Raw genomic sequence first — 22,144 nt, forward strand, 5'->3', positions numbered from 1 at the left:
AGGGCAGGGGGGAGGCAGGGAAATCAAAAGCGCGGTCGAAGAGGAGGGTCTTAAGATGGGTCTTGAAGGTGGCAAGGGAGGGGGCGAGGCGGAGGGACTGTGGGATGGAGTTCCAGAGGGTTAGGGCAGAGTGGCAGAAGGCCTGCCATCCAATAGTGGGGTGAGCAAGGCGGGGGATGTGAAGCAGGCCGGAGTCCACTGAGCGGAGAGGATGAGCAGGATGCTAGGGGGTTAGGAGATCGCAGAGGTAAGGAGGAGCAAAACCATGGAGGGCTTTGAAGGTGAGGACCAGGATCTTGAACAGTATGCTTTGTGTGATGGGAAGCCAGTGGAGTCGGGCAAAGATGGGAGTGATATGGTCGCGGAACCTAGTGAGGGAGAGGACACGGGCTGCAGAGTTCTGAATGATCTGCAGCCTATGGAGGGAGGAGTTGGGGAGGCCGACAAGCAATGAGTTTGCATAGTCAAGCCTCGATGTAATGAAAGCATATATGAGGGTTTCAGTGGCCTACAGTGTGAGACAGTGTCGGAGCTGGGCGACATTGCGGAGGTGAGGGAAGGCAGAGCGGGTCATGATGCGAGTGTGGGGTAGAAAGGATAATTGAGGGTCAAACAAGACGCCAAGGTTCCAGATTGTCTTAGCAAGGTGGAGGGTGCATCCATGGATGGTGATGCTGTCAGCACCTGAGGTGAGGAGGCGCTGACGGGAGACAATCAGGAGAGCCTCGGTCTTGTTGACTCCAACTGATGAAAATTAGCTCTCATTCAGGACTTGATGTCCGACAGACATTGGACAGCAGTGGTCGTGGAGTCAAGGGTGGAGGCAGAGAGATAGGGTTGGGTGTCATCCGCATACATGTGGAAGTTGACCCCATGTCTGTGGATGATGTCACCAAGAGGGTGCATATAGATATTGAAGAGGAGGGGACCAAGGACAGAGCCCCGAGGAACAGCGCACCAGACAGTGCGGGGCCTGGAGGAGAAGCTATTTGCGGAGATGAAGTGGAGGCGGTGTGAGAGGTACGATCTGAACCAGTCAAGGACAGAGCTGTGAAAGCTGAGGCGGGAGGAGAGGCGGTGGATGAGGATAGAGTGGTGGACAGTGTCAAAGGCAGCAGAGAGGTCTAAGAGGATGAGGAGGCAGAGGGAGCCCTGGTCGCAAATGGACGGAATATCATTTGTCACTTTGACCAGGGCTGTTTCCGTGCTGTGGGCGGCACGGAAACCCGATTGGAGGGATTCGTGAAGGGAGTGGCGAGAGAGGAAGGAGCGAAGCTGAGAAGCAACAACTCGTTCCAGGACCTTGTGACATAATAGTGCTGTAAATATATACCAAATGATTGCCATGACAATCTGCCCCGTCACATGTTGGTTTCCAGATACTCTAGAATGTTTATCCAGGATTGATATTTTGAAAGTGGGAGGTCGGCATGCATTAGCAATTACAAATAAAAGCTTAACACAAAGGAGTCATTTGATTGTCAATCAAATTATTTTTTGATGCGAACATTGTACTATGCTTTGGCATCTTTGTTTTTTATTTCACAGTGTTACCCAATAAATTGCAGATAATATCCGCCTGGGTCTGCACTCCATTGTATACCTTTCAGAAGGCCGTATTCCCGGCAAATTAGTTTGCTTTTTTAATATATGACTGAGAAGGGTTGACCTACATTAGAACAGCATAGCTTTCTTTCGGGACAGGTACAGCGTGTTCAATTAAGTTAGACCATAATTTGTTCATCTTGGGTCCTCAACTCATGTGTCTGGCTATACTAAGTGCGCATGTTCAAATGTGTTTTAATAAGGCTCTCCTATAGTGCAAGAACTAAGAGAACCATTTTGATTATAGTTTCCTTTAACTAAAGAGAAAACAGCTACTGGGTGGGTTCTCAGCATATGCAGTAGGGCAAACCATTTTTTAAAAAAAATTCACCATCTTTTCCAAAATACTTTTGTATTTAGCATACAAGATTTATTTTGAGGTGATGTGATTGTGTATTAGTAGACTAACACAGTATTTTTTGTGGTTTCAGCTTTTCAACAGAATAGTTCTTTTTGTTTCTCTTCCCTTCCATTTTTTTTCAAGACAGCTTTGTAAGGTTGTTCCAGTATTGTATAAAGCATGATAACAAAGATCAATTCATTTGTAATCTGAACTACAAAATTAGATTTGTGTGCAGTTTGACTGTCACTGAGATGTACCATTATTGTTTTCAATATAAAACGCAACCTGACCTGGCTTCTAATTACAACAAAATAATTGCATTATACACTGGATTGCATTGTATATCTGGATGGACTTTTAAGTCTAAATGGGAGATAGGAACCTTGGGTTGAGCACGTATCTGTTTGCTGCTCCCCTCTTGAATAGGAATTTTGTCCACTCGTATTTGAATACTGAATCTGTATTCCTGCTACAGTAATGTCTTCCCATGGCAATTAAAGCTATGATGTGTATAAGGTACCAGCTAATTGATGTTTTTTTTTCGTCAACAGCAGTGAAACATGTGTGGCCCTTGAAGACAAAGTGTTTCAGTATAGGATTCCCAGTCCCTATCAACATGTCTGATCCAGAGTTTGGACAATTTGTAGATTGGGACAAGATGGTTCACCTGGGTGATGAAGCCCCTAAGGTGTTTTCTTGCACGGACTTTAGTGTTTTGAAGCAGTATGCCAGACAGGGCTACTGGGCAAAGAATCATTCTCTGAGAGCAAATGTTTACAAGCAGCTCATTAAATCAATTCCATGCAGAACTGTGACCCCTGATGCAGAGGTGTACAAGGATATTGTTGGCAAACTTATTGGGCAGAGGAATATTTCTACATTGTCTCTACCAGAATTTGTTGATGGCAGCCCTATCCCAACTTATTGTCTGAATTCAAATGGAATTGGTGCTGTTGGGAAAATTATGGTATGCATTTCCAACCAGTTCCCGGACATCTCTTTCTGTCCTGTGCTGCCAGCAAGCGTGGCACTGCTCCTGCACTATAGTGAGGATGAAGCCGACTGTTTTGAGAAGATATGTCGGATCTTAGCCTGTAACGATCCTACAAAACATTTCATAGACCAAACCTTTCTGGCTTACGAATCTTCCTGCATGACATTCGGAGATCTTGCTAACAAATACTGCCAAGGTGCTCACAAACTAATAGTGAGCATTTCCGGGGATGTCCTGGAAGTTTATTCTGATTGGCTGCAATGGATTTTTGGGGACTTGCCATTTGAATATGCTGCTCGTGTCTTGGATATCTTTTTTGTTGAAGGATATAAAGTGCTCTACAGAGTGGCACTGGCTATTCTCAAGTTCTTCAGGAAAATCAGAATGGGGCAGCCAGAGCTATCCCATAATGTTCAAGCTGATATCCGGAGTTTCGTTCAGAGCATTGCTACACACATCCCAGTCGAGAAACTACTGGAGAAAGCGTTTTCTATCCGCCTGCTCTCCAGGAAAGAGATTCGCCTACTCCAAGGTGCCAATGAAAAAGCCCTTCAGCAGAAAGGCATCACAGTAAAACAAAAGAGGTATTTTCCCTGGCTTATTGTGGCACTAGAATATTTTATCATATTTTTCTAATTCAGTTCTTTGTAAATGTTGTATTATCTCAACACCTTTCAGACAATTTTCTCCCAGTGTACTTGCATCGGGAGGGGGAATCTCAGACTAATATCTCAGCTATTTAATGCAATACTGTACTTGGAATCCTGATAACCTAATATTTATAATGGGGTATGCCCTGTAAATGTGAATAAATACTGTATTTTCCTTGATGTTGTCTGTAAACATCAGCTTTCCTTTTTATTTTGGAAAATGGTCCATTCTGATTTATTTCAATTTCCAATGCCTCAATGCCTTTGCTTGATCCAGAAGTTGTAGTTTCATTCACAAGTAAAGCGTCCACCAAGTGATCTCCACTGGAGTTTGCCATCCTGATTGTTTTCTACTTTATTTTCCCTTCTCTCCCTGGAGTTATCAGGATTGTGAATTGCTTTTTTATTCTGAGGTGACTTTCTACCCAATGGCACTCTTGACTTCTGTTTATGTTAAGTGTCCATGGTTCAATGGGTTTCAGTATGGGATGAGACTCCTATTTAAAAAAAGGAGCATCGGACTATGAATATGTTGATGTACTTTGTGTTTGAATGATTGACTAGTAACCCTGTGTGTGCGTGCGTGGTGTGTGTGTGTGTGTGCGCGCGCACGTGTCTGCTAATCATCATAGATATGTTTCTCTTAGTTTCCACTAACACTGGTTCTGTGTGCAGCTAATTCGCTAGGAGTTACCAATTCCAGTTCATGCTGAGCAGCTCTGTACATATTCTTACAGTACAATCCAATTTACATTTATACAGCACCTTTCATATCACAGCGAAGTCTCAAAGTGTTTCACAGTGCTGGATGGGCACTTGAGCTGGGGGTGGCAGCCAAGAGGGTGGGCTCGGGCAAAGAGATATGTTTTGAGACATTAAAAAGACATAAGCGGACTAAGATTAGTTCCAGTCTTTCCTGCTTTAAGACTTCAAATGCCTGTAGACACAGCCTTAAAAACAAACGGGTATTGATGAGTGAACAAATCCACTTCTATTATGAAATTGTGATTTCTAGTTTGCCTTTAAGAAATTACTGAACTGTTCATCCAAAACTGAACAGATGGCAAACGGTGGGGAGAGGAAACACGTTTGAAATCATGGATCAAAATGGGGAAATCAATCTGGCACTGAAATTGGGAGAAGGACTAGGAGAGACTGGACTAAGACCCTAACATTAGGAGTGGGGTAAGAGAGATAACCTGACCAACAGGGACCAAGGAACATGCACTTGACTTGACAGGGTTGTTTCCTTGAAAAACTGTCAAATTAAATAAGATTATAAAGCTGCTTGAATGCCTTTTTTAATGATTGTTCTTTTGGTAATGTCTGCTGGGGAGCAGTACACATATTCAGTTTGTACAGAATTGAGCACTCCGAAGACAAAGCAATCTGAAGAGTAAAAAAAGGTGCCTTAATCCTTCTATCAGTCCTTTGAATGAGACGTTAAACTGAGGCCCCATCTGCCTGTTCGGTGTATGTTTAAAGATCCCTTGCCATTATTCAAAAAGAGAAGGGAGTTTCTACCAATGTCCTGGCTAACAATCCCCCAAATAAAATTGGTCATTCAGTTCATAGCTGTTCGTGGGATATTGCATTGTGAAAATTGGCTGCCACATTCACCTACAAAACACTCATTCCACTTTACAGTATATCTGTGAAATGCTTTGGGATGTATTTCCAATATGAAAGGTGTAATACCAAATATAAGGATTATTATTATTTATGTGTGGAGCACCCACTTCTGTACTAGTCCTCCTTCCTTTCAGAGTAATAAACTGGGAATTAGTGCTCATTTGTGAGTAGTTTTCTATTATGGATTAAACTTACTGGAAACTGACTGAATTAAAAATGTTTTGACTAATTCTTATAAAAGCCATCCAGCCAACAGCAGGCAGGCAAAGTCCTTCATCCCCTCAGGCTGGGATTCGAAACTCGGACTGCATTCCAAAGATAAAAGGCAATTTTCTAACTCACTGCACTAACCAGTCCCTTTAATGCTGTTGAATTTAACACAAAATCATTACTTGTCAGAATTTAAGAGGTTTAACGATGGCTATAAATTTGAGGTGATACATTTTCAGAAGTTTGGTTGTGCAGGTGCCGTCTGTTACCAATGATTTTGTTTCTAGGTTCTTATAAAATACCGTGACTAACATTCTTGTATTTTCTCAGTAGAAAACTGCTCTTTTTCTCTGGGATGTGGGAGCTACACTGACTACTTTCTTTTTCTTCTATATGTGTTCTTTGTGACATCCAACTTTGCTCCTGTGTTAACTGCGTCCTCCACGTCCGATTTACAGAAGGTAGGCTACAGAAAGAATTTTTTTCACAAACCTCGGTGTATCCGTGTGGGTTGAACCATAGCTTTATCTTGGGAGTATGGCTCACTTGCATCCTCCCCTCCCTCAGCCACCCTGATATACATCCACAACCAGTTTCTTACTTGTACACATTTTTTAAAAGTAAGTATCACAGCAATAATGAAACAAAATTGGAAATGTGAAACAACATTTTGGCCAACAAGCATCTTGCTTTCCAATTTAAGTTCTTTATTACGTGTTAGTCACTCCTTTTTGGGGGTCCTTCCAGTTGGAGTTGGTGGTGGTTTTGCTAACAGTGACACTTTTATATTAAAAAAAATCTTCCCCAATGATGTTAAAAAGATAATAAGATGCTGCATCCCTAAATCAACTGGTATGATGCCCCAAATTTCTCATTAGTATTCTCGTTCGTAACCTTACGAACATTGTCTTAAAATTTAAGATTGTGCAAAACCTTGAACAAAATTCTAGTTTTCCATGTTTTTTTTAAAAAATCCCAAACTCTGATCAATCTTACATTTTAAAACCGTGGTCTTAAGACGAAGATCACAAAGAATTTCAATTGGGTTTGCAGATCAGCTGAAGCCCTAAGTGCAACAGTCTCACTGCTGTATCTGTCCGTGCACCGCAGGTTGCCTGATTATTGCAGTTTGGTGGGAGCGCTTGTTGAGCTTGATGCAAATCCACAGATGGTGTGATATTCAGCTTGAAATCTACAAACAAATAAGTGTGTACGTAGATAGAAGGGGCTAGCAGATGCACTAGTATCATGGTTGTGTTCAAAATAGATGCTGTGTTTGCTTACAAACACTGTCATTGCATTTAACGGTCGGTCAAGCACTTGAGACGTTTCTATGTGATAAAAATGCAAGTGCTTTTAATCTACACAATTTAGTCTCGACTCTTTGTATCATTTTTGTTTGATTTGGACTACTAGAATATGGAGCATTCTTAAACTACATCTCTTTTTGAATATAGTAATCAAATTTCTTCATAAGAATTTCTGCATCACCTTCAAACTCTTATTGTTTAAATTTGATTGTGATACATTACAGCTCCAACCACTGTGTTGGCAATTTGTCAAAGGTTACATTTCCATCTCATTGATTATTGGCAAATAAAAAAAGTGCACAATGCTGCCATTAACTCACAGTCACAGAGACGCTTTCCAAGCTATTTGTCACGGGTAAATTTGTACAGTGCCAATGACTCAAGACTCTAGACTAACAGAGACAAATTTTACACTGTTTTCAGAATATTAACTGAGGCATTTCTGTGGGCTCAATGCAACAGTTCCAACATGAGAATAAATTATTGTGACCAAGACCATTGAACAAATTTGCTCAACCATCCTTTCTCCCCTCCCCAAACAAGCGCTATAAAAGCCAACACACGTCTTGTGGCTTGGTAAGATGCCATGGCTGCTGGGCCAAGGTGTTTGAACTAGACCCACGTGACCATTGTGTGGAGAGCACGTCATGCTACTGCATTTTACTCATTGCACTACTCTCGGTCACAACCACAATCTGATAAGATCACCTAAATTAAAATGAAAAGTATTATGGATAAAACTCTAAACCCGTTGAGCTCATTGATCACATAACAATAAATTCTTAATAAAAAGAAATACACAAAAGTCTTATCAAAATTTGAATTATTATAAGAATAAAGCAATGTTCCCCTCATCAGAACGGTTCTGATGAAGGGATTTTCTGATTCTGATGAATATTCTGATGAATATTTGTATATTTCAGTTGGGTCGTCTTGGCCTAGCAACAGTTCGTGCCAGTAAGATTCTTATTCTCTGTGAAATTGAAACCTAATTTTAGTTATCAGCCCTTTGCTGAGAGGGTGCCAAAAACATTAACAATAACCCTGCATTATTTATCCTGCATACTGGTCATGTGCCATTCTATTAAATTCTCTTTGAAAGATGGATTTTACCACACACATGGAATAAATCTATTAAGTTTACTTACAATATAAAATGAAAACTAATAATATTATTAGTATAATCTTTTGCAGTATCAATGGCTCAATATTTTATTGGCAGAATTATTGACTTTGGGCTGAAAGTCCTTCTTAAACCTATGAATGTGTTTTACTTCTTGTTGGGGCACAGCACTCTGCACACCTAGATGAATGCAGTCGATGTTGGCATTAGGTGCCTTAAGTAAAAGGATGTTTAATTCCCCAGCACCAAAGTTCCTCCTGATAACAAGGAGAAAATTGGTATTTATTTTTAAAACGTAGTAATGCAGCTTTCGGTCCAGAGAAGACACAAAATAAAGTAAAGTTATGACTATACTTTCTTGGAGTACTTGACTATTGGTAAGCAAGTTGAGTTAAACCTCTGGCTTATCCTCCTTTTGTACAGTTGAACACCGATTCACCCAAAAACAAGTGGGTTGCTCAGCATTAAGATTTTAGGCTCCAGAGTGCAACAAACTTGTATGCGTTTAATACAGCACCACATATCGAGCTGCATTTTACTTATTTAAAATAAATATATCCTACGTATCAATCTCTTATTTTAAATTTGTGAAAGCTAAGACTCTTGGGCTTCATGTCTGGTGGGACTAAAACAGCTGTTGGTGTACATTGTTTGTTTTCATTCCTTTTATGATCTTGTCAGTACTCTCTTAATTTATATCCACTTTTTCGTTCTGCCTTCCGCCAAAAAAAAATAAACTACCAGCCATATCCTTATAAAATAATAATAAATTGGTCACTCAATCCACGACTATTTGTGGGACTGTTTGTGCGCATTTGGCTGCCACATTTCACCCACAAAATATACAGTCAATTCACTTTAAAGTATATTCTGTGAAGCACTTTGAGACATCTTGAAGACATGATAAGGGGCTATATCAAATGCAAGGATTATTATTATATCTCTTTTTTATCTTACATATTCTTCCTCCTTTATGTTCCACTTTCTTCTGAGGTTCTGATACATTTTGCTGCCTGTAATTTCCGCCTTTTCCCATTTCCAAAGAAGATATTTCTACAGTCTTCTTATGTGCTGATGCTATTCCACTAACTCCAGCCACCTGTCTCAACACGTTCATACAAAGATAGGATAATTATGTAATATGGTTACAAGAATATGGCACTTTCAAACTCAATAGACTGAAACAAAACATGTCATATAAATATAATTCAATTAGAATTAAACATCAAATCAACTTGACACACTGACCAGGTAACCTGGCTTGAGGATCTGAGTGGAGTTATTTTCCAATAAACCACTACCTCCTTTCTTCACACTTTTCTCGAAATATGTAGATACCGTGGACTTGAGGCTGAATGAAAAAGTATCTGCTCAAGTTGCTGACGTATACAGATTATAGGTTTGAGGAATTGGCTTATTCCTTACGTTTCATTTACATGACCTGCATCATGACCAGTATTGCAGAAGCCTTATTCCAAAAAAAAAAGTTCAAACTAAGGAGTTAAATTTGGACTGCCAAGCTGTTTGCAGAATGTCTGAAATAACCATATGAGTAAACTTAGGGCTCAAATAAGCAAAACAATACAAGTGTACCAATGGGGATTGCCCATATATTGTTCCTGTTGGAATGTCCATTGCATTATTCCACTTAAGCTATCAAAAGAGTTGTGGGCAAGCAGGGCACAGTCATCAGCCAAATTGTAATAAGTCTCTTGTTGTAGAGATTTTCTTGTAAAGATTAACAGAAGATTCAGATCCAATCCTAATATGGTTTGTTTTCTAAACAACCCTTTGTGTATTTCTCACAGGCAAAATGTCCATCTTGCAATTGATGCGGAAAACTTCAAATCAGACATCGTCAGCGCAAAGGAGATGAGAGAGATTTGGTCCTGGATCCCAGAACGATTTGCTCTTTGTCAACCAATATTGCTTTTCACCACTTCAGAGCATGGCTGTAGTCTGGCCAGGTAGAGTGTGAATCCAGCATTCTGGCCTCAACTACCCTTCTTGGCAGTCTATTCCAATCATTAATTGCCCTCTGCATAAAGAAACACTTCCTGGTATCTGTCCTGATATTACCCTTGCAACTGTAAACCTATATATACTTATTCTGTTGTTTGGTGCAAATAATGTTTTATGACAATTGGTAATTTTAACAGCCTTCAATTTCCTCTCTTCAAGCCATTGACTCACAGGATAGAGTTCCATATGTTCCGTCAGTACCTTAACTCAAGTGGCAGTTCCTCAACTGAAATAGCCAACACTCTTTGACAATAGAGCATCACAGTCAAGTCCAAAGGTGGTCACGTTTTATCAAAAGTCACTGGATAGTGATCAGGAGCAGGGACCTTGGCTCTTTTTCCTTTCTCCCTTGATGCTGAAATAAATTGCTGTGCTCTTACTACTTCCCTGGATTAGATTTTCTAACTCTGCACAGTTGAAGGACTGAGTGTGGGATCTTCCTGGTCTTTAGGCTACAGATTTACAAAAGCCATTACCTTTTAACAACCGAACCACTGAACGAACTAATTTAACTGCATAGCACTTTCTTTCTCATGTGTTGCAGTGTTCATACGACGCAGTACAGTTTGAGGATACTCATAGAAAATTGTTGAATGTGGTATTCCAACATGTATGATTCAAAAACTATCCCCGGTGGACAGAATCATTCAACAATTTTTGTCATATCAAATGTCTTCAGTTGAATTAAGAAACATTTTAGTAATGAGTTTGGTGGTCCCTTACAGAGACAGAATACAGTAAGTCCCTCTGAAGCAGCACAGTTTTCAGGTTGTTGTATTACAGCTGCCACCTGCTGGTGCTTGGCACTAAGTTATAGCTGGTTAAAGAAAAGAGGTTCTGTAGATCTAAATATATCCTTCCCATATATACTTACACTCTTCCTTCATAGTTTAACATCCTTAAACATAATTCATAATCTTTCCAAGTCTATTGCACCTTATTACTTCAAAACTACTCAAAGCACTTCAGTTTTCTGTGAAGTGTAATTAGATGTTTCTGTGTTTGTCGGCAAACACAGCGGCCAAATTGCACAAACACCATGAATGACTTGACACAAGTGAATGACTTTTTTTTAAAAAGAAGCAGACAAAACCAGTAAAAACAAGCCTCCAATGTCTCAACTAAGTTTCCTTTTTATAGTATTTCATACTGTTCCTTTTTTAGTTTTACAATATACGAAGAAATGTCTTTAATAGTTACATACAGAGTTATATAGAATGCTATGGAACAGAAATCGGTCTTCATACTTTACGTGAACCCCCACTCCTCCTATTACCCTCTCCTTTACCCACCTATTCCTTTCTCCCTCATGTATGCTGCCTTACTGTTAGTATTTCCATAGTGTGCTATTACACCTTTTAACTACAATAAACCTACTGAGTTTAGCAGAATTAATCAACTTTGAATCCTGTTTCGCTAGTCTGAGTACAAGGTGTGAATACAAAATTGGCCGTAATGTGGTGCTATTTTGTAAGTCTTTCTTGGAGGCCAGGAAGTTGAGACATCCCTGCTACAATATATCCAATGTGCTTAATGTTAACTCTGGGAGGACAAAATGAGGAATGTTAACCATCATTGCATAACTCACTGTTAAACGTAAGTGTGGTGCAAATGTTTCCTTTAAAATTGAAATGTTCTATCTAACTTTCCCAGGTTTTATTCTCACTGTGAGGGCAATGAACCAACCATCATCCTTATCAAAACTACTGAAAGAGAGGTAGGTTTTTAAATTGGATGTATTTTTAAATTGCGTAATAAATTCATCCCCCTTTTATCTTAAAATAAATCCTCCCTTTATGAGATTTCTTATTTTTCTGTGTAAGGCATACAAAATACACAATAGAATATATATGCCTTGGAACTGTGTTCCAATAATATTGTCGTATATGATTCATATATTTGTTTTGTTTATTTAATGTATGTAAAAAAAATTGTACATGACGCATTGTAAAATAAATTCTCTTGGTAATGAGTAGGATACAGCAAATTAAATAAAGTTCAGTATCCTATTGCATTATCCATCACTCTAGAAGTACCCTGTCGTTTTCACTTAGATGGAAAAGAGATCAAGAAAGTTTATATAACCCGAACTCTTGTTTAAGGATGTGTGATTACTCTTACAACTTAATGTAAATATCCCAAACTGTAACTGACAGAAAGCAACAGAATCCAGGCTCTAAAATAGCCCTGATAAAATTGCCCAGTTACTCATGATGCTTCTATTAATTTGAGCGTTCTTTCCCACAAGCTACTTTGTGCAGTATGTGCTGAGAACAGTCTAGCAGGGGGAGAGGGGCCTTCTAAAAGTTTAAAATTTGTTTTAAATTTATAAGAAAAAAAATCTATTAGAAATTGGGTTTAAGTGCTAACATTTTGAAACCACATGATGGGGCAAGTGAACTGGATGATACCTTTTAATTACCCCCAAAAATAATAAAGCACTTTCTGCTTTCTTGATAGCACCTAATATTATCTAAAGTCCTGCAGATTTCAGTGTGTGTAAAGGTGCTTTAAACATGTGATATAACGAGATATTACAGTTTGGGATGGGTACCCAGACTTAAAAGTTTGGAAGTGTTATTTGTTGAATGCTCTGATCTAATGTTGTTGAGGTTAACACCTTGTTGTCAATGTAACAGGTGTGTGGTACCTACCTATCAACAGACTGGAAAGAGCGCAGACGAGGTACAAACCAGCTGAGTTACTTTGGCACTGGAGAATGCTTTGTATTCAGGGTAGGTATCCTTCATCTCATGTTTCCCCAAGCACCCATTACTTATTTTTAAAAAAACTAGGAATTTGTGGTAAATCAAATTTTGCTATTTACTGTGTATCAAATCACTGAATGTTACAACAACTAGCACTTACCCACCCAATCTTAGACAGCGGGTGCCAGCGGACTGATTGATCATTGAGAATCATTCCAATTAAACCTAATCCTACCTTCACCCAGAATCTAGATGCAGTTACTACTGGGGATAGTGATCAATAGTAGGATTTTAAACTAATGTTCCCTCGCTTAACCCTTATTTTCTGATTAACTTGGGTTTGCAGAAACTGTACTTTAAAACCTTCAGTGATTTAGCAGTAATCATACCCAAATCCTTTTCCTCTCCATCATCTCCTAATGGGCACACTACATTTTGTACACCCATTTATTTTTCTTAATCCAATACAAATTACATCTGCTACCTCAGGCATTGCGTAGGACATAAGGTGCAGATGTGCTTAACATTTCCATACTACAGCCATGGATTGGTCTGAATGATCCTCAAGATTCTTGTTGATCTCACACCTTTACAGATTAAATATTACTAAAATATTACCCCCTGCCTTGCTTGTCCACAGCATGGAAGTGAATTATAGTGCTCCCACAATTCACAGTTATATTGTTAACTACTTTAAGGGAAATGTAATTGAAGATTAATGAAAAGATCTCAAATTGATTATATTGTTTTATGAACTGAATAACTTTTAGTGGAGAGGGCTGTGAAACCATATGGCCATACAGTGCAAACCTGTCTGTTTTATCAGAGAGCAATATGTAAGGGACTATACCTATAAATATATACCTAAAATCTAGAAATTGACCATATTAAAAACATTATTTTTCTAACTGCAACACATATTTATGAAAAGCAGTGCAGTTACCAGGTTATCTCCAGATATAGCACTGTAATACTGTCCATATAAATAAATATTAACTGTTCTGCAGTTAGAGCAAAATATAAAATGAGTAACTAACTTCACTTTCCCCTTTCAGATTGTTAAACCGCACACAAACATACACACACCTGGTTTTCAAAGTGATCTTTTCAGATATGGATCTAGTCTTTGAAGACTAGTTTAAATGCATGAAACAGCAAACCCACACAGAAACATAGAAAGTTTCTTCACAAAAGGGAATCATTTTCCCATTATGTCAGGCACTAGAACCGGATTTTAAAAAATGTTTTATGTATTAATTCCATTTTCAGCTCTATCCCCATATGCCTTAATATTTTTACTGCTTGAGTATTTATCTTAATGATTCTGTTGACCCAGCCTCAGTTGCTACTGATGGGCGTTGTATTTGGGTAGTTCTGTACTGATGAATTCCTGGACTTTTTGTTAGCCACATGTCTGACACATGCAGGATCTGAGTGCATTGGTGAAATGTCCCCGGATTGGAATGTACACTATCTCCCTGGAGTGATGTACCCTGCTTATATAATTCCGAAAAGTATTAGGCCTTGGTTGATGAGACCCAAAATTTACGAACCACGAACTGTATGTTGGGGTACTGCTGGAGTTTAACCAGTTAACACCATATTGCTTGTCCTCCTGACGTGAATGGCACTATATAATGCAAATTATATTGATTGTGCAACTTGGACCATTCTACCTGTTACAGCTTTGGCTTTCAGGGTTAACAAGAGTCAAGTGAGAAGAATCCTTTCTCCAGTGACTTAGAAGGAATTCCAAACCCTAACAACTTTCTGAGAGAAGAAATGTCTCCTCGCCTATCCCCTATTTTTGCCAATTTTCCCCAACCAAAGGAAATATTTTCCCCTACTTAACCTTGTTGGTCTTTTCAGTATCTTAAACACCTCTATCTGTTTATGCACCTTCTCTGCTATGTTAGCAGGAATAATGATGATAGAATCTCACCAATATGATGTAAAGCAGCCAGTCTGATGGTGCTAGGAACATTTTTGACCCAAAAGATGATGTATAAAGAGTGAACCTTTGACTAATTGTGCAGCTGCAGCCTGAAATGGAACGATATGAGTGGGTTATCATTAAGCATCCAGAGCTGGAATCTTCTTCAAGAGTGCCTGACATAGAGTCAACCCAAGAGCCTGGGTTCCTGACCTCATCCGAAGATCCTTCAGACAGATTATCACCCTTCCTCGCCACACGCCACTTCAACTTGTCGTCTAAGAGTGCTTCGATGTTCATGGCTGGGAATCACGAATCTATTATAATTGGTGAGCAAAGACCTTCAAGTCCTGCTGCTCTATATTTTGCTTTTACAGATGTTTTCAGGTATTTTTGAGTGTTTGTGTGCCAAGGAGCATGTGGTGGAGTGGCAAGACTATTTGCAGGTGCAGATTTTGGAGCATATTGCCAGCTTAACAATGCTGCTCTCTTTCTGCCAGGTGGAGGCGGTGGCCACGCATTGTATATTGATGGAGACCTGAACCATGGCAGGACGGCACGTTGCAGCACCTTTGACAACCTTCCTTTGTGTTCGGAAACATTCAAGATAGCTGTTCTGGAAGTGTGGGGTTTCCAGGAAACCACATATAATTGACAAAAGACTTGGGCTACTTTCCGTTAAGTCACAGTCAAGTAACTGCTCCCTCCCTTCCCGGGTTGGATCACGATCTGGAGGTGTATGCCATTATTTGGATTCCTGTCAATCTGGATTTTGTTGCATTACTATTATGCTGGGGTTGGGAGGAGGAGGTGACAACTGGATCTGACAAGAATGTGCCATGAGTATGCTCAGTTTCCAGATGCACAGGTCATATAACCAATTGTAATGGATCCTGTATGCACTCCTTTGTTCTAAAAGACAGAGCCCTAGCTATCAATATGGATGTCACAACATAACCAATTATCACAAAGATCCCCGTATTATATTACTGGGAGCTAGACTGCCGATGGCAAAAGCTAACAGAATTGAGCTTTTAAGTATTTTTATTATCACAGCAGTGAGAGAAAGAAATTAATGCATTGTTCTGGGTTAATATATTGTACAATATTAATTATGTTTTGTCATCCCTGTTCTTAGGTAAGTGATCATGGGTGCAAATAGCATGGTTGTTTAACAGTGTATTGGGTTTGTTAATGTCTTCCCATAGCTGTGGGAACTTGATGTATAGTGGGGAGCAGTGGGGAGGACTATCTGGACATTGTTTCTTGACCAGTTACAAGCACAATCTGGATTTTGTTAGCTGGCTGGTTGATCATGGAGCGCAATTTAGTGAGATATTGAAGCACTTGACCTGAACTGCCCTCAAAGCAAAAGTAGCCTGTTAAGACGGGTATTGAGAATGAGTGAGAGTTAAATGATGTACGCAATTTGGGGGTGACAAGTCATCTTCAGAAGACATCAAACTCTCAATATTTCTCATTGTCTTAACCTTAAGACTGTTAACTCAAAAAGAACTGCAGATAAACAGCTTCCAAAATAAAACTGAATTGAGGAATTCTCCAACATTTTGGAGAATCTCACATTTTAAGGCTAAGACCTTGGTTTTGGGCCTTGGAATGCTTTTCTTTGCATTCTGAATGTGTCTATTCTTTCTGTGACAACAATGGAGAGATTTGGTTACAGCACAAAATATCTTGATCAACCAAGTCTAAAATATTAAATTATTTATGGATTTTTTTGTGGTAATGTACTTGTCATATCTCAAAAGGGGTGGGGTAGACTTTCCACTTTGTTTTGAAGCAGTGGTGTAAGAGATTACTCTTATGTTTACAATACCTAGCGCATACCAGGAGTAGGTGGTCTGCAAAGCCTCCCCCCCACCCCCCCCAAAGCTTAATCCCATGTTTCCTTTGTTCAAATATGGCAGGAAAGTGACAAAGTAACATCATTTTGAGGGAATTCATTCAAATGAGGCAAGAAATATCACTTCCCACTGTAAGTGCAATCTTAGACCCTATGTGTCGTAAAGAAGTAAAGCACTTGTGTTTTTGAACTACTTGCAAGGGAGCTACTTTGTGCATGATGGACACATAATAATACTGACACTCGCTATGGATGTGATCGAGACAACGTACAACTGAAAACAACGTGTTCGCGGTCAAAGCATTAAATCAAGGGACTTTGGGGATTGAATTTCACTGTTTTATGCTTAATCTGGAATCGTATAACCTGACGATCTTTTTTTTAAATGTATCCATTTCAAACTAAGTTATTGGACCACCAGATTGTACCTTTTTGCTGTGCATGGGGGAGAGGTCCCTACGGGTTAACTCAGAAGCAGACTGCACTTAAAGTTTACTTTGTTAACGTTCTAGGTTTATGTCACCGATGACACTTTTTTTTCATTGTGAGTGAATCCATGATAAGTATAAACTGTATAGAAGATGCACTGCTTGTTTTTTTTTTAAAAAAATCAATTTCTTTCATTTCCAAGTTGATTAGTCTGAGCTCCAAAGAATCAACATTGTTTACGTGGCTGATGGAAGGAAACTGCTTTAAAAATGAAAGACAACATAGCCTGTAGTACAAAGCATCTGAGCAGAAATGTAAACTGGTTCTTTCAAAGTGCAGGCAGTGTGGAATCTTTGGACTTAATTTCAAGCTTACTTTGCGTCTTTTGTATGATTTCAGTATCCAGTTCGATGACGGGTTCAATCAGATCCATACTCCGTCATTGCTGGGAATTCAGAGCCAGGTGCTGTGCAGCCTACATTCCAGCACTGCTGTGGAAGTGGCTGTAATGCTTTATTTTGTGAGGGCTCGAAAGCAAACAAAATAAAGATACAATTGGTAAACTGTGGTAAAAATGCCCAAAGGACACTGTACTCCATACTTCTGCTTTCACTTTCACGAGATGTTAATAGTCTTGAATATATTTGCTCAGTCACTATCCTGAATTGCTTAAAATTTACGGTTGAGAAATGCGGAGGGGAACCTTCCTATTGACTGTGATCATATTTCTGAATATTGAGGGGAGAGTGGGGGGGATCCTGAGCTATTTAGCCATTGAGCATATTTTTAAATTGAATGTGGGTGCAGAGAGATTAGAGGCAGCAAATTTCATGACACTGGTTTCTTTTGTGCAGTCTTTGGTGATTAAGAGTTTTAGTGGAAGAGGTTGGACAAATATAGAGGAGAGTACCTTCACACTTGAGTCTGAATATTTTGACCGTGTTATTGTACTGCTCTCTTAAATAGTAATGTAGCTAGATCAGAATTACAATCAAAGGATCTTCTGCGGTTGTAGCACTCCATGGCCTTAGAAACATTCATCCAACAAGAGCAGCAAAGATCAAATGATTGCCCTTGAGTTGGACTGAAAAGACTAAAGCAAGTGTTGAAGGCTTGTACTAATAAACAGCATTTTTATTTACACAAGCCTCAAAATCACACCCCTGATGATTCAAATCCCAATCTCGGGAAAGGAGCCTCCCAAAACACATTTCCATTTAGTTTTAGCTAGTTAAAAAGGAGATGGTTATCACAAAGTTCAGCACCAAGTGATCAACAAATCTATAAGATGAAAATCACCAAAGTAACTAAATGCACTCTTAAATGTTTCTCACGACATGTACACACTACATTCTGGAACCACCTAATTCCCCATATTCCCCTGTGACTTTCTGCAAAACCCAGTTGATTTCTGACCTCAGCACAGAGTTAAGCAAATTTACTGAGTAAATATCAAATGTCCTCTGTCAAGAGTGTTTGGTCAAAAGTCCATCCTCAGCTTCCACCACCATGGCCTTTATTTTCAATATTTGTCAAATAAGGCAATTCTAATTACTTCAGAGCTGACCATTTTTTGAAATCGGCTCCACTTTATTTATAGGAAGCAGGTAGGGTATCTTACTTTGTTACTTTAATTCCTAGAAAGGCAATTTACAGCTTTGATCTTTTTGTTAATTAGTTTTTTTAAAATAACTCCATAATTGTAGGCACAAAATCACAACTTTTGAGGGTAATGATCTTGGAGACATTTTAATTCCAATGATAATGTTTTGAGCAGGTGCACTAGGCTTCCCGCATTAGGAGAGTGGAATTGCCTTTATTATCCCTCCCACATGATGCATTGTACCTTTCATTTTTAGTATTGCTTTGTTCAAATTGAATGCATCTTTAACAAAATAAGCCTCTACAGTATATCTTCTGTAAAACTCACTGTTTTATATCTGGGCTTTGTGAAGAAGGCCAGGTAGTTAAACATATCCCATCCAGGTGGGAAGAGAGAAAATGAAAGGTGTTATCTCAGTAATAGCTTGGCAATGTTCCAGTTTGATTTGTAAGGCATACCTCAGTGCGTGTTTTATAAGGTATTATGTTCACTCAATGCATCATTCATTTCCCTCTACCAGCTCACTTAACCCTTTTCAGAGTGAGGCATCTTCAACATTCAGAAAAGGTATATCTTTCATAGTTTTGTAGAAATATCGGGGGTTCACAAAGCCATTACAGTATTGGAGTAAATATCATTCAGGTCACTGATGAAATTCTGGGACAAGTAGCCAATGGGTTGTTTACAAAATATTGATGCAGCAGCATTTCCTTACTTAGAATCTTATTATTTAAAAATACCAAAATATGCTAAATGTTAATTTAAGTTCACAACTGTATTTTCTGCAAAATGTACATGGCACAAATGAGTTGACAACTTAAAGACCTGTGGGTGTTGCAGGCTTTTATACATACATTAAGGCATGAGAATAGTTTTATTTTTTCATTGCAATTCAAGGATACAATTCTCCCATTCTCAAAATAATTCTGAGACCTGAATTGTATCAGTTTACTATGTTTCCAGTTCCTCTGATTGAAGTGATATTTGGACAGCTGTTTACTGTTGAATTATTGTGAATTTGTGTTTGGTCAGTTGGGTGTCTGATACATTGAGTATTCAAACCAGAGAGAGTTCCACGTATGGATTACACTTAAACATAGAAATTTCCTCGTCTATAATGGAATGTGCACTCTCCCTGGAGAGACTCATCCTGCTTACCTAATTCCAAGCACGATTAGGCACAGAGTAATCCAGAGATCTTCGGTCTAAAACTGCCATTGCAAGGCCTATTGGTGCACAACATTGATTTGTAAACTATATTTTTTTGCACAATCCATTCAATAAAGGGTAGTCTGAAGTTTTAGCTAATTTCAGGGTTAAAGAGTGACAGGGTTTTTTTTTGCTCAGGGTTTTATTAATTAAGATGATTCCAAGATGCCCTGGAGCTTCCTCTGGATTTTTAGAGGAAACTCCAGGGAAACGGAGCTAGTGTCTGCCTTTGCAAGTAACTTTGTTTTATATATTATATACAAAAGAGTGCAATTTTTTTTTGACAAACTGTTTCAAAACCTTCCTGTCAAAAATAAGCCTATGTGACTGTGCATTGGTGATGGGACAATTACAGTCTATTTAAATGAAAGGATTATTATTTACAAATGGCTCTCTGCCATCAAACCCAGGAACAGAATCTTACAACAGTTACAGTGCTGGAGCATTGACTGCTGATCAAATTGTTTTGCTATCAAGCCATGTTGTTAATATCTACAGCATATCATTGATTCCACGAATATCATTGATCCTTGTGTATTTGAAGTGTTCAGGTACAAAACCACCATTTATTGTGAGCGTAATCTTGCTGGTACAAAAGTCCTTTCGTCTTGTGTGGACTTGCTAATTACATGTTGTGTAGAAACAGAGCAGTATTTAAGACCATTGGATATTTTTGTCTTCTAGTATTTGTGAAAGATTGAAACTTTAGTAGTCTTTAGTGATTATGTGATTGAGCTACCATATCATGACTTCACTAGGGGTTAAAAGGTGTGGTTTGTTAGATATGAAACAGATTTGATTTTTCTTTGTATTATTGGAATGTTCCATTTTTAATTGGTGCACCACACCTGCGCTCTTCACTTCACCAGTTAGTGTTATAATTTCAGTTTTCTGTGATGCAATTCTGTGGATTTCAGGCCATATTTTTCTTGTTTAAGTGACCTACTTGGTTTATATTGATAGTAGAAGGTAATAGTTTAGTAACCAAATTGTCTGCCATCTGAGTGTATAGTCGGGTAACATAGCTGTCCAAACTCTGTGCAATTATCTGATCTTAAATATTATTGCACCCAAGGTAGCTAAGTGGCTAAAGGCATCCAAAAGCAGCTGTTATCTGTGTGTGCCACACTCTGGTGGGTGGGTGGTGGGTGGGGAGCTGGGTGGGTCTAGTTTCATGTACTCTGCAAGTCTGGGAGAAGTAGTCGGTTAACAAAACATGACAGAAATTGGAATTTCTCCTATCCACAAATGAGTGTATAAATAGAGCATGAGCGGCTTTGATTCAATGCAACTCCACTTTTGGCTGCCACATGCTGCACTTGGCTACCAAGTTAAAAGTTGTTTTTCAGTAGTCATTACGTAAATTAGATTGTTTTAGTAAATCATAAAATATTTGTGACCTTGCTGTATTAGATTGTATCTTGCGCAACAATTTAATGCTCAGACTTATTGCTCCACTCTAGTTGTGTTCCTCAGATCAACTTTGTTAACCTACCCACCCAGTGAGCATTTCAGGCACTAGAACAAATGGACAGATGCCTCAAATGGCCACAGTCTACTTAAGTATGTTAGATACAGTTTCATATCTATAAAGCAAATGAATAAACCTGTTTGATAACCTTGTTAAAAGTGCAATAAAGTGCGCGCAATTCAGAACTTGTTTAAAAATAAATAAATGGCTAATTAAAAAAACATAGCTGTGGTCTGATTTCATGTCTTCTAATTTACTGAAATTATTATCCCATGTAACCTGTCCTTCATCTTTTACAGTATGACTTGCTTCTCTCAAAAAGTGACTTATGCGGTTACTGTCGCAAATCATTCAAGGATTATCATTAAAAGAATCGGGGTTAGAAGGAATTCCTTCACTGAGGGATCTGTTAGGGATCACCAGCGCCTTGGGACGTCCTCTCGACGTGAAAAGCGCTCTATAAATGAAATGTTGTTGTTAGAATATAATTATAAGTGGCAATTGAGGCTGGATCAATACATTCATTCAAAGTGGAACTGTATAAACACCAGAGAAACAACACCAACAACAAAATGACATTTGTATAGAAAGAGGTGAGACAAAGCAAGTGCTGGTTTGGTGATGCCAAGCTTGGATTTAAGTCTTTAGATTTTAGAAGGACGTGAAGACGGAGAGATGTGGAGTTTCACAATTTTGAGAAACTAAGAACGAATGTGTTGAGTAGGAGGTGATGCGAGGAACCCAGCGCCTTGGGATGTCCTCCCGACGTGAAAAGCGCTTTACAAATGTCATTTTGTTGTTGTTGATTTCCAACACTGTGAGTGGGGAGGAGAAGAGTATGTGGGACACAATTTTAAAATTAGAGCTGAGACAAAGTGAACCAAGCAAACATTATCAGGATTATGAGAATGTGGAACATCATAAAATACAGAAATGATTTTTAAAAGGCAATAGATAATGGGGATGTAAGCGTATTAATGTGTATAGAAAAAGTTGGGGAAATGGGATAGGAGGAGCATCATCTAATAAAATAGCTCG

At 38.9% G+C, this 22,144-nt stretch overlaps 1 protein-coding gene across 2 annotated transcripts; it reads left to right on the plus strand.

Annotated features, from left to right (window-relative positions):
* Positions 1–2,437: 2,437 nt before the first annotated feature.
* On the plus strand, positions 2,438–21,327 carry tbc1d24 (TBC1 domain family, member 24). 2 transcript variants are annotated; one of them, XM_007893605.2, is made up of 7 exons: positions 2,438–3,526; positions 5,893–5,895; positions 9,676–9,834; positions 11,543–11,606; positions 12,529–12,624; positions 14,634–14,859; positions 15,031–21,327. In XM_007893605.2, exons 1-7 carry the CDS (start codon positions 2,451–2,453, stop codon positions 15,183–15,185), a joined length of 1,779 nt encoding a protein of 592 aa, XP_007891796.2. In that variant the 5' UTR covers positions 2,438–2,450; the 3' UTR covers positions 15,186–21,327. The 2 variants fall into 2 exon arrangements, with proteins under 2 accessions (XP_007891796.2, XP_007891797.2); XM_007893606.2 differs by lacking the exon at positions 5,893–5,895.
* The last annotated feature ends 817 nt before the right edge of the window (positions 21,328–22,144 follow it).

Source organism: Callorhinchus milii, unplaced genomic scaffold (assembly GCF_018977255.1).
Source record: "Callorhinchus milii isolate IMCB2004 unplaced genomic scaffold, IMCB_Cmil_1.0 Scaffold16, whole genome shotgun sequence".
In the NCBI taxonomy this organism is placed as follows: Eukaryota; Metazoa; Chordata; class Chondrichthyes; order Chimaeriformes; family Callorhinchidae; genus Callorhinchus; species Callorhinchus milii.